Genomic DNA, 16,551 nt, shown 5'->3' with positions numbered 1-16,551 from the left:
TATCACATTGCTGTGTCTATCCTCAATACAATGGTTTGGTTGAGAATTGGATTTTCTTTGAGATTTTCCCTGCCTTTTCCTTGTTAGACCTGGAAGGGTCCCCTTAGGTGATCTGGCATAAGGTGGGGGCTGCATTTTGCCAGGAAACTGTTAATGCACCCCGGGGCTATCTGAATGTGGATGCATGCTTATTAGAGATGATTTCATTGCATTTAAGGACATCTGCACTCAACAAGGGGAGGAGGAACCATGGAAATCGCATTTGCCTTTGGAGCCTGCCCCATCGGAGTGTCGGCAGTAATCAGGGTGATAATAGATGCTCTGATTACAAAGGCGGGAAGCCTTCAGTGCCAAGAATGATTTTTAGAGTGATCAGAGCAGAGGGCAAATCTAATTTCCCATGTTTGACAGGAAGGAAAAACACCAGACCGACTCACAACACCATCCATGGGAGCCTAAGGTCCTCTGAGCAAGGCCAGGGAAAGGCTCTCTCAGTGAGCCACAGCCATGGGATTGAGCAAGGGGTCTGGCTTGTCTTTAGGGTGAGGCTCTCCAGGTAATGAGCATGGAGGGAAAGTGGCTCTGCTCCTGGCACCTGGTCCTAGCTGTGGGCATTTTTGTGTTTCCTCTTTGAGGGGCTTTAGAGTCACACAAGACAGACAGTAGCAGGAAGCTGTCACACCTAGAGACCAGCTCAGGATCCAAAGTGAACTAGCTCTAGGAGGGAGAGAGGGAGCTTTCCAGCTTCTGCCATGCTCACACAAAGATAATAACCACACAGTCCCTTCAGCTGCTGTCAGGCTGTCAGGAAGACACATGGGTCTGGGCTGACATGGCCAGGCTAGGCAGATGTGACTGCACAGTGGTCAGACACAATAGATGTGAAAAAAATCTTGTTCCTAAAAGAACAGAGTGTGCAAAGCACTCGCTGATTGCCTTTGTGAAAGGGGGGCATTCTCCAGTGCAGAGAACTTGGTGCACGGTCAGGTCTGTTCCCTGGGTGCTGCTGGAGACATGTGCAGAGTGAAACCCAGCTGTGAATGGATGTAGGATGAAGATGGTGGTGGCTCCTTCTAATGCTGAATTCATACCCACCAGGAATGGAATGACTGTGAATCCGTCTAAAGTAATTCCGGGCACCTTCACAGCCCGGTCCGCCTGCGGCTGCCTGTGTATCACTCTGTCTCACACAGGCCCACAAGCACAAGCATAATTTCCTTTTGCTCACTCATAATTCAGAAGACACTTTATAGCTCATGATAGAATCCGATGAAGGAAGAGAAGGGTCAATGATCCAGGAGTCAGAGGCCCCTCCACCCACCACCGTGCGAGTGTCTCTGTGCTTCTCTGCTGGGAAATGAGGAGTTGGGAAGGATCGCCAAGGTCCCCTCAAACCACCGCCTCTCCTGGGCAACACAAAGGCACTACATTCTCACACCTCTGAAGCCTTATCAGCGTGTCTGTGGGCAAAGTGCAGTGAATGAGAGCCGGTGGCCAGGTTTCCAACCCCTTCCCAGACCTGATCATCTTATTCTTCATGGGCTTTAGGTTCTTCATGCTGTTTCTCTAGAGTATTGTAAGAATCATATGATTCTGTGGCTTTGGGCTGGAGCCTGATGACAAGCATCCTGAAGGGAAGCCCATCGGCTTCCAAAAGGGGCCCCTCGGTTTTGTTTGTTAACCATCAGTCTCTCTGCAATTGGAGACTGTCCAAGAACAGGGCCCATATCTATCTTGCTCACAGCTCCACCCTTAGACCTTAGACAAGCATATTGTGCTCCATGAGTATATGCTGGCCAGGACTGACCAAAATCCCTCTGAGTCTTAGCTGCCTCAACAGTCAACTACCTACCACACTGTGAGGATTAAATGTGATAATGTGAAGCATTAAACAGTAAGAATTAATTAAAGGTAGCTGCTAGTCTTCTTACTGTTATACGTCAATTCCATAGTGGCCAATAGATTTGTCTTCCTGAGTTCTGTGGCCACCATCTCACGTCCCTGTTCAGAAATGTCTGATTCCCACAGAGTAAAGAAAGCCCAATCTGCTTGGTTTGAACCCCAAATCTCCCAGCATGATTTCCGTCCATGTCCCTGCACAAACTCTTCTCATTCCTCGGAATGAATAAGCCCTACTACACCTTCACTCACTTTACCCTCTGCCCCACATAGAGTGCTGTTCCCATTCTTCTTTTTCTGGCTGAATCATTCTCTATGCACCACCCAAGGCCATACCCTATAGACTCAAACTCGAACCCATGGGAAGCATGTAGGTGGTAAGGTAAGAACAATGTTGAAGTCACTTCAATTCTGAAGCTTGGATGCACTCTCAGTTGGGAATTCTACAGCATCTCCTGTTATCCAAAATCTCTTTATATTACTAGTTCTTAGTGATTATATCTTGGATGAGAGACAGAGGTGAGCTCTCAGATTTTCACCTGAGTATCAGCAAAAAATAGGAAAATGTGTCCTGTGAATACACCCCTTGAGTCCATGGGCAGAGACGATATATCAAGCCAGTAGTAGTCCAGGGTAAGAATTCATGTGAGAGAGAGGACTGAGAAGTCTGTCACATCACTGATACCTACCTTCTCACACAGTCTCATACCAGTTTCTGATTTCTGCAGGTTTAAACCATTAAGGTTAGCACCATGGGGGAAAATCCATTTCTAGGTCCCTTCCAGTTTTATGACTTGGGTCAAACCCTCTTAAAGAAATATGGTTTCTTAATACCGACTGCTTTCACTTGGGATGCAATTTCAGAAAATACCAAGCACTTCTTTGGACAGAGGGAAAACTTAATAGCCCTCCAGAGGGCCTGCGGCAGCACCCAAGCTGACTGCTAGGTGACTAATGGGTAAGGAGGCCAGGATTTTCTCTCCTATTTTAATCTACCTTCACTCAGTTTAGCATGGTTTATCTCTATGGTTTCCACATGTGTTTAGCTGCGCAAGCTCTGTTTAAGCTACACAAATGGAGAACCCCACTCTGCAAATGTGAAGAGGCCCTGGTTACAGAGGGTGGTGGTAGAGTCCTGTCTGCTCCCATCCCCTCCAGCCTTCCCCTAGAACCTCAGAGGGACCCACTGAAGCCCACTGAGCATGTGAAAATCCCAGGCACAGTTTTTGAAAGCCAGCTTTGGAGCCAGCTTAAGACAAATCCTGGCTCAATGCTTGACTGACCTCTTGATCTTCACATGCTTTATCTGTGTATCGAACCTAATAATGCCTACAATAATAATATACACCTGACATAATAATAGGGCTTCCCTGGTGGCTCATTTATAACTCATAAAAGTCATAAATAATGTGTGGAGAGTGTCTGGCCCATAGTAGGTGCTCAATACATAGCTATTTAGGCTATGCCTCAGACAGGCCACTTTTCTGGGGCTGCAGAGGATTCGAATTAGAGGGAAGACCTCATGAAGCCGAGAGCTTGGCTCCTACTGTGAGATGGAAGGGAAAAAGTACGAGAGATGAGGAGACACAGCACCACAGGAGGAAACAGGCAGAAGGAAGGAACGTTTCTAATCAGCAATGGCTGAAAACTGCTAGTTACCAACCCAATCCACCTGCTAGATGCACGGAGCATGGCGGCCACAGGGAACAGCAGAGCCACAAAACGGATGATCCCAGGTCTCTGAACTGTGATGCACACACCAACTATAAAGACTTCTACTGTAGCTGAGCCACTGTACATTTTGGATTCTCCTTATTCCTACAGTTTAGCCCACTCTCATACACCATTGTCTTTGCTTGTGGTCAAAGGTTGAAGTCAGCTGCCTTCAAGAATAACAAAAGTCCACAAAGGGATTTGTGGAAACATCTGATTTCCCTGTGTTCCCACATTCAAACAGCCACCGTCCCCAGTCCCTCTATACTCGGTGGTCTCAGGGCAAGGGCACAGGAGGTCAGGTCATGGGGAAGCCAGATCATGCGTTACATTACCACATCTGTTTCCTTCAAGAGCGGTCCCGTTCCTCTTGGGGCTGGAGCCAGGAGGCCGCAGCCCAGGTGCCGAGGGGCCTCCGGGGGACAAGGGGCTGGCGCGGGGACCACTGACTGTGGTGGCTGAGCCGCCCCCAAGGTGGCCGTCTCCAGAGTTCTGCCGCTTGCAGTACAGTGAAGAGGAGGTGGGCAGGGAGCCCCTGTGGCTAAAGGTGGGGGAGGAAGTGTCCACGCCGTAGCGGTTCATGCTCGCAGGGTTCACCAGGCACTCCTCGGCGGTGACTGTTTTTGCTAGGCAAGAAGGCAGAGCAGAGAAGCAGAGATTAGAGAGCAGTCAAGAGGCCACCAGGCGCTGGGTCTTGGAAAATCTTTCCCCAGCAGCACGGGTGCCACTGTGTGTGGGCATGACAGAGGAGAAGGAATGGACCCGGGTGCCACTGTGTGCGGGCATGACAGAGGAGAAGGAATGGACCCGGGTGCCACTGTGTGTGGGCATGACAGAGGAGAAGGAATGGACCCGGGTGCCACTGTGTGCGGGCATGACAGAGGAGAAGGAATGGACCCGGGTGCCACTGTGTGCGGGCATGACAGAGGAGAAGGAATGGACCCCAAGGCATGCACCCCAGTAGCTCAACCCTCAGCAGAATGACACCTGCCTCACCAACAAAGCAGACTTTAGTAGGGATTAGGACATGTGACCCTTCGTGTTCCAAGGAAAATGAGATCATCTTGGTTATTGATGACGTGTAAATAAAATTCAAACAAAGGTCTTTCTTCCTCTATGGCTCTGCTCCTCCAGGAGTCTCTGCCAGCTTGTTGGAATCTCCTGGCTCCCTCTTCTTTTGCCCATAACCACTGCCTTCCTCACCTGGCCCAAGATTCCTGGGAGAGATCAAGCCAGAGTCACGGTGTCCCAGAGTCAGGAGAAACAACTTTGGCCTGCGTTCTGGTACAGGTGTGGCGGCGCTTCCTCCCCACACTTTCAGTTCCAGTATACATGAGGGCACTAACCTTCCACCAAGGTGAACAAACTAGGGACATAAATGACGATCTGGATGGCCCCATGGTCCTCCCCAAACCCTGCAGATAAGAGAGAAAGACCCCATCTAAAGTACAGAGAGAGTAGAGGACCTGAAGAGCCTGCCAATCTCCTCCTCAGCTCCCTCACCGAAACAGATCAGGACTTTCTCCACTTTTAAAGCTCATTCTTACAGCCTGTTGAACTCTATCTGTGAGCTATACAAATGGTGTGGGGCGTTTTGTTTTGTTTGAAAAGACAAGGCCTAGAGGAATTATAGGGATAGAAAGAGGAAGAAAAATATTCTAGCAATTCCTTTTCTTCTTGACCCTAGACAAGATCATATCTGTCTAACTCCATCAATAACCATCCAAATACCACACATGATAAAAACAGATACGGACATCCCCAAAGTGACTTTAAAAAAGAAAAACCAATGGACCCCCAAGGCTGGCAATAAGTAAGCACATCTGGGGCCATGAGATCCAGATGTCTTCTTCTGTAAACCAGTATGGGTTATTCCCACAATATAGGTATTAAAAGATAAAGACTTGATTTAATTAGGGCAACTAGCAGGTCTTCTCACATATGGGGATGCATATGGAGCTTGCCTAGAAATAAAAACCACTGCATATGGAATACAGCTAAAGCAGTGCAGTGCCTAGAGCAAATTTTATCTGTTAATATTTATATTTAAAAAGAAAAATCTTAAATTAATAACCTAATCTTCCTCAATAAAATGCTGGAGTAAAGGAGGGTAAACCAAACCTAAAGCAAGTACAAGGAAGAAAATAATAAAGACTGAAGCAGAAATTAATTAAATAGAGGACAGAAAAATAGAGAAAATCATGAAACCAAAGCCTAGCTCTTTGAAAAGATCAACAAAATTGACAAACTTTTTAAGCTAGATTGGCTAAGAAAAAAAGAAGACTCAAATTACTAAACTCAGAAATGAAGGAGATGACATTAACACCAATCTCAAAGAAATAAATGGATTATTAAATAATATTACAATTATCACCAATAAACTAGGTAAATTAGAAGAAATGGACAGACTGACAGAAATAGACAATCTGAATCAACATAAAGCAAGTAAAGAGATCAAATAGTAATCAAAAAACAAAGAAATCCCAGACTTAAATGGCTTCAGAAATTAATTCTATGAAGCATTTAAAGAAAAATTAAAACCAGTTCTTCACAAAGTCTTCCAAAAAGTAAAAATGGAGTGCTATGGACTGAATTGTGTCCCCCTCAAATGTTCATATGTTGAAGCTCTAGCCCCCCCGGGCAACTATACTTGGAGAGAGGGGCCATAATGAGATAACTGAGGTTAATTAAGGTCTTAAAGGTAGGGCCTCAACCCAATAGTACTGATTAAAAAGAAAGTACTGACAAGAAGAGGAAGAGACATAAGAGAGTCTCCCTCTTCATACACACGTACAGAGAAGAGGCAATGTGAGGACACAGAGAAAGTGGCTGTTCACTAGCCAGGAAGAGTGGGCCACTGGAAACCAACCCTGATGACAGCTGGATCTCAGACTGCTGACATCCAGAACTATGAGAAAATAAAGTTAAAGGATAGAGGATGAAGTTTCTATTATGGAAGCCGGGCAGACTAATATATGGAGAGAATATTTCCCAACTCATTCTATGAGAACACCAATGCCCTGACACCAAAACTAGACAAAGACATCACAAGAAAACTAGAGATCAATGTCTTATTAATATGGGTACAAAAATTCTCAACAATATACTAGCAAAACAAATCCATAACATACAGAATAACTTACAAATCATGGTCAAGTAGGATTTGTTTCAGGGATGCAGGGTTGGTTTAACATCTGAAAATCAATTAATGTAATACATGACATCGTCCATTAATGTAATACATGATGATGTCCATTAATGTAATATACAGCTTCCAGATATTCAAGCTGGTTTTAGAAAAGGCAGAGAAACCAGAGATCAAATTGCCAACATCCGCTGGATCATGGAAAAAGCAAGAGAGTTCCAGAAAAACATCTATTTCTGCTTTCTTGACTATGCCAAAGCCTTTGACTATGTGGATCACAATAAACTGTAGAAAATTCTGAAAGAGATGGGAATACCAGACCACCTGACCTGCCTCTTGAGAAACCTGTATGCAGGTCAGGAAGCAACAGTTAGAACTGGACATGAAACAACAGACTGGTTCCAAATAGGAAAAGGGGTACGTCAAGGCTGTATATTGTCACCCTGCTTATTTAACTTCTATGCAGAGTACATCATGAGAAATGCTGGGCTGGAAGAAGCACAAGCTGGAATCAAGATTGCTGGGAGAAATATCAATAACCTCAGATACGCAGATGACACCACCCTTATGGCAGAAAGTGAAGAGGAACTAAAGAACCTCTTGATGAAAGTGAAAGAGGACAGTGAAAAAGTTGGCTTAAAGCTCAACATTCAGAAAACGAAGATCATGGCATCCGGTCCCATCACTTCCTGGCAAATAGATGGGGAAACAGTGGAAACAGTGTCAGACTTTATTTTGGGGAGCTCCAAAATCACTGCAGATGGTGATTGCAGCCATGAAATTAAAAGACGCTTACCCCTTGGAAGGAAAGTTATGACCAACCTAGATAGCATATTAAAAAGCAGAGATATTACATTGCCAACAAAGGTCCGTCTAGTCAAGGCTATGGTTTTTCCAGTGGTCATGTATGTATGTGAGAGTTGGACTATAAAGAAAGCTGAGTGCCAGAGAATTGATGTTTTTGAACTGCAGTGTTGGAGAAGACTCCTGAGAGTCCCTTGGACTGCAAGGAGATCCAACCAGTCCTTCCTAAAGGAGATCAGTCCTGGATGTTCATTGGAAGGACTGATGCTAAAGCTGAAACTCCAATACTTTGGCCACCTCATGCAGAGTTGACTCATTGGAAAAGACCCTGATGCTGGGAGGGATTGGGGGCAGGAGGAGAAGGGGACAACATCACTGACTCGATGGACATGAGTTTGAGTGAACTCCGGGAGTTGGTGATGGACAAGCAGGCCTTGTGTGCTGTGACTCATGGGGTCACAAAGAGTCGGACATGACTGAGCAACTGAACTGAACTGACAGCATTGATAGAATGAAAACCAAAGATCATATGATTATCTCAATATATGCAGAAAAAAGCATTTAACAAAATCCAACATTTTTTCATGAGAAATACACTCAACACACTACGAATGAAAGGGAACTTCCTCCAACTGAAAAAAGGGCATTCCACAAAAAACCCTACACTTAACATTATAGTTAACGGTGAAAGACGGGACACTTTTTCTCCTAAAATCAAGAACAATGCAAAGATGTCTCTATTCTTACTACTTCTATTCAACACTGAATTAGAGGTTCCAGCCAGGGTAAATAGGTAAGGAAAAGAAAAGCCATCTAATTTGGGAAGGAAAAATTAAAACTGTTTATGTAGAAAATTCAAAGGAATCCAATAAAACACTACTGAAATTAAGAGATGAATTCAGCAAAGTTACAGGATACAAAATATGTAAATATCAATTGTACTTTAAGCTATGGTTTTTCCAGTAGTCATGTACAGATGTGAGAGATGGGCCATAAAAAAGGCTGAGCGCTGAAGAATTGATGCTTTCGAATTGTGGTGCTGGAGAAGACTCTTGAGAGTCTCTTTTACTGCAAGGAGATCCAACTAGTCAATCCTAAAGAAAATCAACCCTAAATGTTCATTGGAAGAACTGATGCTGAAGTTCCCCTACTTTGGCCACCAGATGTGAATAGCTGACTCATTAAAAAAGACCCTGATGTTGGGAAAGATTGAAGGCAAAAGGAGTTGGGCGGGTAGGGGTGGCAGAGGATGAGATGGTTAGATAGCATCACTGACTCAGTGGACATGAATTTGAGGAAACTCCAGAAGATAGTGGAGGGCAGAAGAGCCTGGCGTGCTGCAGTCCATGGGGTTGCAAAGAGTCAGACACAACAGCACACACACAGAAAACTGGACCCTCACACACTGCTGGTGGGAATGTAAAATGGTACAACCTCTTTGGAAACATCCTGGCTCTTTCTCAAATGGTTAAAAATAAGTGCACCATGTGACCCAGCAATTCTACTCCTAGGTATATAAATTTCCAACAAAAGTGAAATTTCCACACAAAAACTTACACATGAATATTTACAGAAGCACTATTCATGAGAGCCCAAATGTGGAAACAACCCAAATAACTATCAGCTGATGAACAGATAAACAAAACATGGCATATCCACACAGTGGAATATTATTCAGGCATAAAAGTAATGAAGTATTGATCCATGCTACAGTGTGAATGAAGCTTGAACTATTATGCTAAGTAAAGAAACCAGGCCACAGAATATCACATATTAAATGATTTCATTTGTATGAAATGTCCAGGATGGGCAAATCTATAGAAACAAAAAAGTAGATTAGTGGTTGCTTAGGACCTGGGGATTGTGGGGGCTGGGGGTCCTAGCAAAGGGGTGTGCTGTGTTTGAGGTGTGGAAAACGTTCTACAACTGACTGAGGTGAGAGCTGCACAAATCTGTGATTCTACTAAAGCTGTTGAATTTAAATGGGTGAATTGTATGATACATGAATTATATCTCAATAAAGCTGTTTTTAAAAACATCGCAGAGGCCCCAGTGTTTGGCTGTGAACAGATTCCTGAGAGTGCTATGCAGTCCAGTCTGACACTGCTTTGGCTACTAGGACAGGGACGTGAGAAGCAGAGGGGAGGCCTGCGTGCCCTGTGCTTGTCTTTTGTGGCTAACGCAGTGCTGCAAGAGGTCTGCAAGAACCTGGAACCCCACACCTCTGCCTGGATGGCCTCCATTTCATTATCCCTCCTGGTCAGAAGACATCAGCGGGAAGGAGCTGGCTATGAAGCTACATACTAGGCTGCTTCTTGAGTGGAGTGCTGAAGAGGAAGACAAACATTTTTGAGAATCTACTAATATGGCCAGCACATTCCTAGCCAGTCAGCAGCAAGGCTGCCACTCCATTCCCTTTATCAAAAAGTATTCCTAGTCTGGGATACTAATCCTTTCTGCGTCCCCAGTGGCAGGTGCTTTGATGTATGTGAGGAAGCTACTCATAGGGTCTGGCCTGATGCTTGGCATACAGAAGGTGCTCAATACATATTTATTAAGTAGGCATTTGGGCACTAAGGCTGATATTACAGAGAGGATGCATTAAAATTCATATTATTAAGAACTAAATATGAATGCTTCATGTAGATGCATGACAAACAATGAAAAACTCTAAAACATTTATTCTGTTTATTAAATATTTCAAATCCAAATTAAATATGCCTATGGAAGTCTGACAGTCTACAGTAGTGAATGTAGATAATTCACCAATCTGCAGTATGGCTGAAAAATACAGATGCAGATGGAATTTTGTTCTCCTATGACAACGTGTGGAGATGTGGAACAAGGGAATGTGGACTGTATTGGTTTAAAAACTGCTGACAACCATGGGTGAGATCAAAGGTAATAAAAGTCAGCTTCTGGGCTGTGATCCAAATGAACTCATCGTAAAGTAAAACTGACTTGAGAGAGCGTCAAACAATAGCCCTCTACCTGGCAAAGGCTGTGCCAGTGACTCCAAAGGCGGTCAGGTGGACAGTCGTGAAGATGGATCAATAAGCCGCAGACATGGTCCCGCACAGCCTGCAGCTCCCGGGAAGCCCAGGAGAGAGCAGCACGCTCAGGTGACACTCACCAGGGTGCCGTTCAGAATTGAAGAGATGCACCTGCTCCAACCCAACTAAGACAGCCTTTTCCTCACCTTTACAAATAGGGGTGCTGACACTTACATCACACCCAAGGGTAAAAATAACTGACCCAGTGAAGGCCGTCTTTCAACCACAGGACTGAAAAGGACCCTCACTGAGCACCCTGCCCAACATTTCCTCAAGTGTTAAAATGTGTCCCACTGGCCCACCAGGGGCTGATTCTTGGTGGTACTTAGGTGTATTCGTTTCCTAAGGCTGCAGAAATTACCACAAATCTGGTGACTTCAAACAACAGAAATCTATTCTCTCCTAGTTCTGGAGGCTACACGTCTGAAATCAAGGTGTTGGCAGGGTCATGCTCTCCGAAGTCTCCAGAAGAAGATCCTTTTTTGCCTCTATCTGCTTCTGGTGATAGCCAACGACCCATGGTGTTCCCTGGCTGCAGACACAGCACTCCAACCGCTGCCTCTGTTGCCACATGGCATTCTCCCTGTGTGTCTGAATCTGTGTCCACATTTCTTATAAGAACACCAGTCATTAGATTGGCACCCATAGTCCAGTGTGACCTCATCACAGCTTGATTACTGCCAAGACCCTATTTCCAAAGAAAGTCCCTTTCACAAGTATCTGCAGTTAGGACTTAAACGTGTTTCTTTTTGGAAGACACAAAAACTGGTGAACGTTATCTTTTTATGGCCATGTATTTTAGTGCACAGCAATAAAATATAATTAACCCATCAAACTATGCTTCCACTGATAAGATATCACTGCTTGAGAGGACTAAAGGCTAAGGTTAAAAGAAATGAATCCATTTAAAGGAATAATTAACCCATCAAACTATGCTTCCACTGATAAGATATCACTGCTTGAGAGGACTAAAGGCTAAGGTTAAAAGAAATGAATCCATTTAAAGGAATATCTTGAGTAAATACTTCTATAGGTTTCCTCAAACAAAGCAAAAATTACGAAGGTGGTAAATTAACGGAGAAACACCTGGAGCTCACTCCAAATTCTCTCTTCAGGCAGGGGTGGTGTTTGGAATGGAAAATAAAGTAAATAGCTGAGCCTCTTATTTAAAAGCTTCCCCAAAGAGATTTTACAGTCTCCTCACAGTTAGGTCATTATGCCACAAACCTCACTGCCTAAAACTTCTTCCTTATATCTAACCCCAGTTCCTATTGCTTCAGTTAAAAAAATGACTGCTGGATACATACAGTTTATACTCTTAAAACCATTAAGCCATCCAACATACAGGGAAGATGAATTACAGGTAAGCATAACTTCTAGTAGTTTAAGAACTTAATGAAGTGTGGCTCATGAATTGTTTGTTACAAAATGACTATTTGAAGAAGAAGAAGGACCAAACCTATCCTTGGAGACAGAACTATATTTTTCAAGCGGTTTTGTGGATGACTGGGGAGTGAACACCAGATGGGGCCAGCAGACCTGGGATTGTCTGGCGAGAGTGCCTTATGAAGATCCGGCTCCCACACGCAGACTCATGGCAAACCAGAGGGCTGACAGATTAACACATTCCTGGTCCTTTTCCCCCAGATGAGATGAAAGAGAAAATTCCTTCTCATCTGAAATGAGTTGTCTTGTCACCTGGCAGCTCTCATTAAACAGGAGGCAACAACCCAGCCTCTAGTTAAAGCTGTTTCATCGCTGTGGACACCAGCACAGTAGGGTGAACAGGAGGCACTCTGTGTACTTCTCTTCTATAAACCCTGCCTCTATCCAAGACACTAAGGATGCCACTTGTAAATCATGAAGTCTTTCCTCCCGGAAAAGGACTGATCTGCTTTTGTACAATCACAAGAGTGTGCTTAAATAGAAAGGCACAGGCACAAATGGCTCTCACAGAAGCCTGCCACATTTTCAGGATTTGGTGTCTTGGAAACTTTCAAAAGAGGCTTGGTGTGCCTTTTTCACTGTGGCTAGTCTGTGGACTATGGTTTCCCCCAGCTGCTACATATAAAGTCTGCCTATTAGGCCAAAGAATACACTGCGTGCTCTGTGTGTGCTCAGTTGCTCAGTTGTGTCCGACTCTTCGCGACCCCACAGACTGTAGCCCTGAGACCAAACTATGGTGGAGGTAATGAAGATGAGAAAGACTTCTGCTTTATTGACTACGCCAAAGTCTTTGACTGTGTGGATCACAACAAACTGTGGAAAATTCTTAAGGAGATGGGAATACCAGACCACCTGACCTGCCTCCTGATAAAACTGTATGCAGGACAAGAAGCAACAGTTAGAACTGGACATGGAACAACAGACTGGTTCCAAATCAGGAAAGGAGTACTTCAAGGCTGTATATTGTCACCCTGCTTATTTAACTTCTATGCAGAGTACATCATGCGAAATGCCAGGCTGGATGAAGCACAAGCTGGAATCAAGATTGCCGGGAGAAATATCAATAACCTCGGATATGCAGATGACACCACACTTGTGGCAGAAAGTGAAGAAGAACTAAAGAACCTCTTGATGAAAGTGAAAAAAGAGAGTGAAAAAGTTGGCTTAACACTCAACATTCAGAAAGCTAAGATTGTGGCATCTGGTCCCATCACTTCATGGGAAATAGATGGGGAAACAGTGGAAACAGTGACAGACTTTATTTGTTTGGGCTCCAAAATCACTGCAGATGGTGACTGCAGCCATGAAGTTAAAAGACGCTTGCTCCTTGGAAGAAAAGCTATGACCAACCTAGATAGCATATTACAAAGCAGAGACATTACTTTGCCAACAAAGGTCTGTCTAGTCAAAGCTATGGTTTTTCCAGTAGTCATGCATGGATGTGAGAGTTGGACTATAAAGAGAGCTGAGTGCCGAAGAATTGATGCTTTTGAATTGTGGTGTTGGAGAAGACTTAAGAGTCCCTTGGACTGCAAGGAGATCCAACCAGTCAATCCTAAAAGAAATCAGTCCTGAATATTCATTGGATGGACTGATTGCTGAAGCTGAAGCTCCAATAACTTTGGCCACCTGATGTGAAGAACTAACTCATTGGAAAAGACCCTGATGCTGAGGAAGATTGAAGGCAGGAGGAGAAGGGAATGACAGAGGATGAGATGGCTGGATAGCATCACCAACTCGATGGACATGAGTTTGATCAAGCTCTGGGAGTTGGTGATGGACAGGGAAGCCTGGCATGCTGCAGTCCATGGGGTCACAGAGTCGGATGTGACTGAGCAACTGAACTGAACTGAGACTGTAGCCCGCCAGGCTACCCTGTCCATGGAATTCTCCAGGCAAGAATACTGGAGTGGGTTGTCATTTCCTCCTCCAGGGATCTTCCCAACCTAGGGATTAAATCCAGGTCTCCTGCATTAGCAGGCAGATTCTTTACCACTGAGTCACCTGGGAAGCCCAAAGAATACTCCAGAAGAGTTCAAACCTGCTCAGCCTCAAAGGATACCCCTTTGCTCCTGAATCTGCACCAGGTCTAAGCCTCCTCGTTCAGGGAACACAGCTCTAGGGTCTGAGGAGTGTGGACTCCTCCCTCTGCCTGTGCCCCTGCAGAGGCTGGGGCAGGGTTGTTGGGGGAATGCCCCTGCATCCTCAGCTTCCAAAACACCCAGCACGGCCCAGCCTGCTGCATTTCCGGGTCAACTGAGTGCCTGGAATGTGGAGAACCTCTGAGGAGAAGCAAGAAGAGGCAGAGGTACAGGAGGGAGAAAGCCAAAAGCCAGGAAAGTCCGAGAGCAGCAGGAGTGGCCAGGGAGTTCTTTTGGGGGGTGTTGACCTATTTTCATGTAGGACACAAGACCCAAATGCTCACAGTTAAGTGAGCTTGGACTATTTAATTTATTTAAAGAATTTTTATGGCACTTAACTTGGATTCTCTAAAACAAAGCCTTGAAAAGTGGCAACACCACGATCTGCAAAATTATTCTCAAATAGGATCTCTACATGCAATAATAACCCTACACCCATCTCAGACCCTGTTCTTCCCAGCACTAAATAGTTCTCTCTCTCCCCACCCCTTCTCTATGTCTCTCTCTCTCTCTCTCTCACACACACACACACACATACAGACATACTCACCCTCCATTCCCCATCTTATTTCCCCACATCAGTCACAACTTTCCAGCTGAAGGAACAGCTGCACAGAGTGAACCCTTTCCTCAGTCATCTCTATTCCTGGCAGATTGATTGCCAGCAGGTCTGACCAGCCCAGCCGGCCACACAACTCTGCCCAGGCTGGCAGGAAGGTCAGACCACGGGATCAGTGTCCAGAGGGCTCCGTGTGTGAATGCCTTGGCTCTGCTGCATAACGAGATGGCAGCACCACGGATCTCTAGCCCTGAACCCCAGATTAGAAGAGAAAGTAATACAGTCAACCTGATTACACCACCTCTTGATTATCTGTGGGGTAACTATTCCCCTCTGCTTAATCAGGTGCCACCACCTAAGAAGCACAGCCAGTACACTCTGAAAAGCAGGGAAAGAGACCTGCAAAAAGAGAAACAGAAAGAGCTAGGGAGGAGGGCCAGGAAACAATCGCAGGTCCCAGTAGAGCTGCCCTCCCCGGCTCAGAGCCCGACACCTGGGTTCCTACCTTGAGTGGCTGCTCCACCAGGTGCCTCACACACGTTCCTCTCCAGCACCGCAGGTGCCCAGCCCGTGCTCGGTGCTGTGGGACCTAGCGGGGACCTCTGAGGGACTGCCTGGTGTCAGAAACCCCCAGATTTCCTCTCTGCCTTCCTGCCGCCTTTTGCTGAGGTTCTCGCGGAGGTCTGCAGGTTTCCTTCTCCTGCTTGGTCCCGCCCCTTGTTCTTGCTCAGATAAGCTCATCGTGTTTTCCCTCAGGGCCCTCTGCAGCCTCTTGTCCCAGCCTTCCTGGTTCAAAGGGCACTGGGCCACACCACCTATGAGGCTTAGCCTTTCATTCGCCTCAATTAAATTTTCCATTAACTTGGTCTCTGGCCAGTATAGATCTTCCCTTCAAGCTTGTCTCTAAGTTCAGATCGCTCAGCCCTCAGAATCAACCTTACGACTCCCCTCGGATCCATTCAAGCACATTTATACTTATCCTCCCTAATGAGATGTACAGAAACCAACCGTAATTTTAATGCCTGACACCTGAACTTCTTTAGTCCTTTCTAATGTTGATGGTTTGCCTGAGACTTTGTTCTTTATGATTTAAGATCTTCCCTCGCAGAAATTTTGCCCAAAGGCAATTTGGCCCAACGTTGGCCACTTTAGAACAGTGAATGCCCTTTCAGTCTCCAGAGGAGAACAGGTTCCCTCTCTGTAGTCTTTTCTTTGCAGCTTTGCCAAAGCCTTTACCCAGAGGCTTCTGGGAATTTCCAGAAGGAGGGGGAGGGCGAGAGTGGGGAGCTTTCTGCCGTCAAGCTCTGTTTCTTCAACAACTTTTGGGTCTTTCATAGGAAACTGGGGAAACTTAGAGTGACCCTTACTCAGGAAAATGCTGGAGTCCCTGGAATAGAGGACACCATATAAATTCTGGTTCCAAATGGACATCCTGACTTTTAGGAAGGCATTCCAATATTTCTCGAGTGGGTGAAGTAGGCTGCCATGTTGTGAGCATCTCTGTGGACGGGCCTACATGGCAAGGAATCAATGGCTCATGGGAAGCAGAATCCTGCCCACAACCACATGAATGAGCTAGGGACTGGGTCCTTCCTTAGCTAAGCTCTGAGGTGCTTGCCACCTTGTGAGAGACCCACAGCTGGGGAACACAGTCAAGCTGCACCTGAATTCCCGATCACAGAAACTGTAAGATGATACATGTTAAATTAAATTTTAGGGTAATTTGTCACACAGCAATATATAAATATTACAGGTGGGAAAGGAATAATACATTCCTCTTGACTCTGCATA

The 16,551-nt window shown here is 45.3% G+C and overlaps 1 protein-coding gene across 8 annotated transcripts in view; it reads right to left on the bottom strand.

The window, feature by feature from the left end:
* The window catches only part of SCML4 (Scm polycomb group protein like 4), a 111,871-nt gene that overhangs the window by 16,890 nt on the left and 78,430 nt on the right, over positions 1 to 16,551 (bottom strand). For 7 of the 8 annotated variants that reach the window (XR_009495800.1, XR_009495799.1, XR_009495798.1 and 4 more), the window contains one exon: positions 3,948 to 4,238. Coding sequence is in view for 5 of the 8 variants with exons in the window: in XM_024996747.2 (XP_024852515.1) it covers positions 3,948 to 4,238 (291 nt within the window). In the remaining 3 variants the exon portion in view is untranslated. 8 annotated transcript variants of the gene reach the window in all.

This window comes from Bos taurus, chromosome 9 (genome assembly GCF_002263795.3).
Source record: "Bos taurus isolate L1 Dominette 01449 registration number 42190680 breed Hereford chromosome 9, ARS-UCD2.0, whole genome shotgun sequence".
In the NCBI taxonomy this organism is placed as follows: Eukaryota; Metazoa; Chordata; class Mammalia; order Artiodactyla; family Bovidae; genus Bos; species Bos taurus.
Note: the sequence above shows the minus strand (reverse complement) of the source record. Positions and strands in the feature narration are given on the sequence as shown.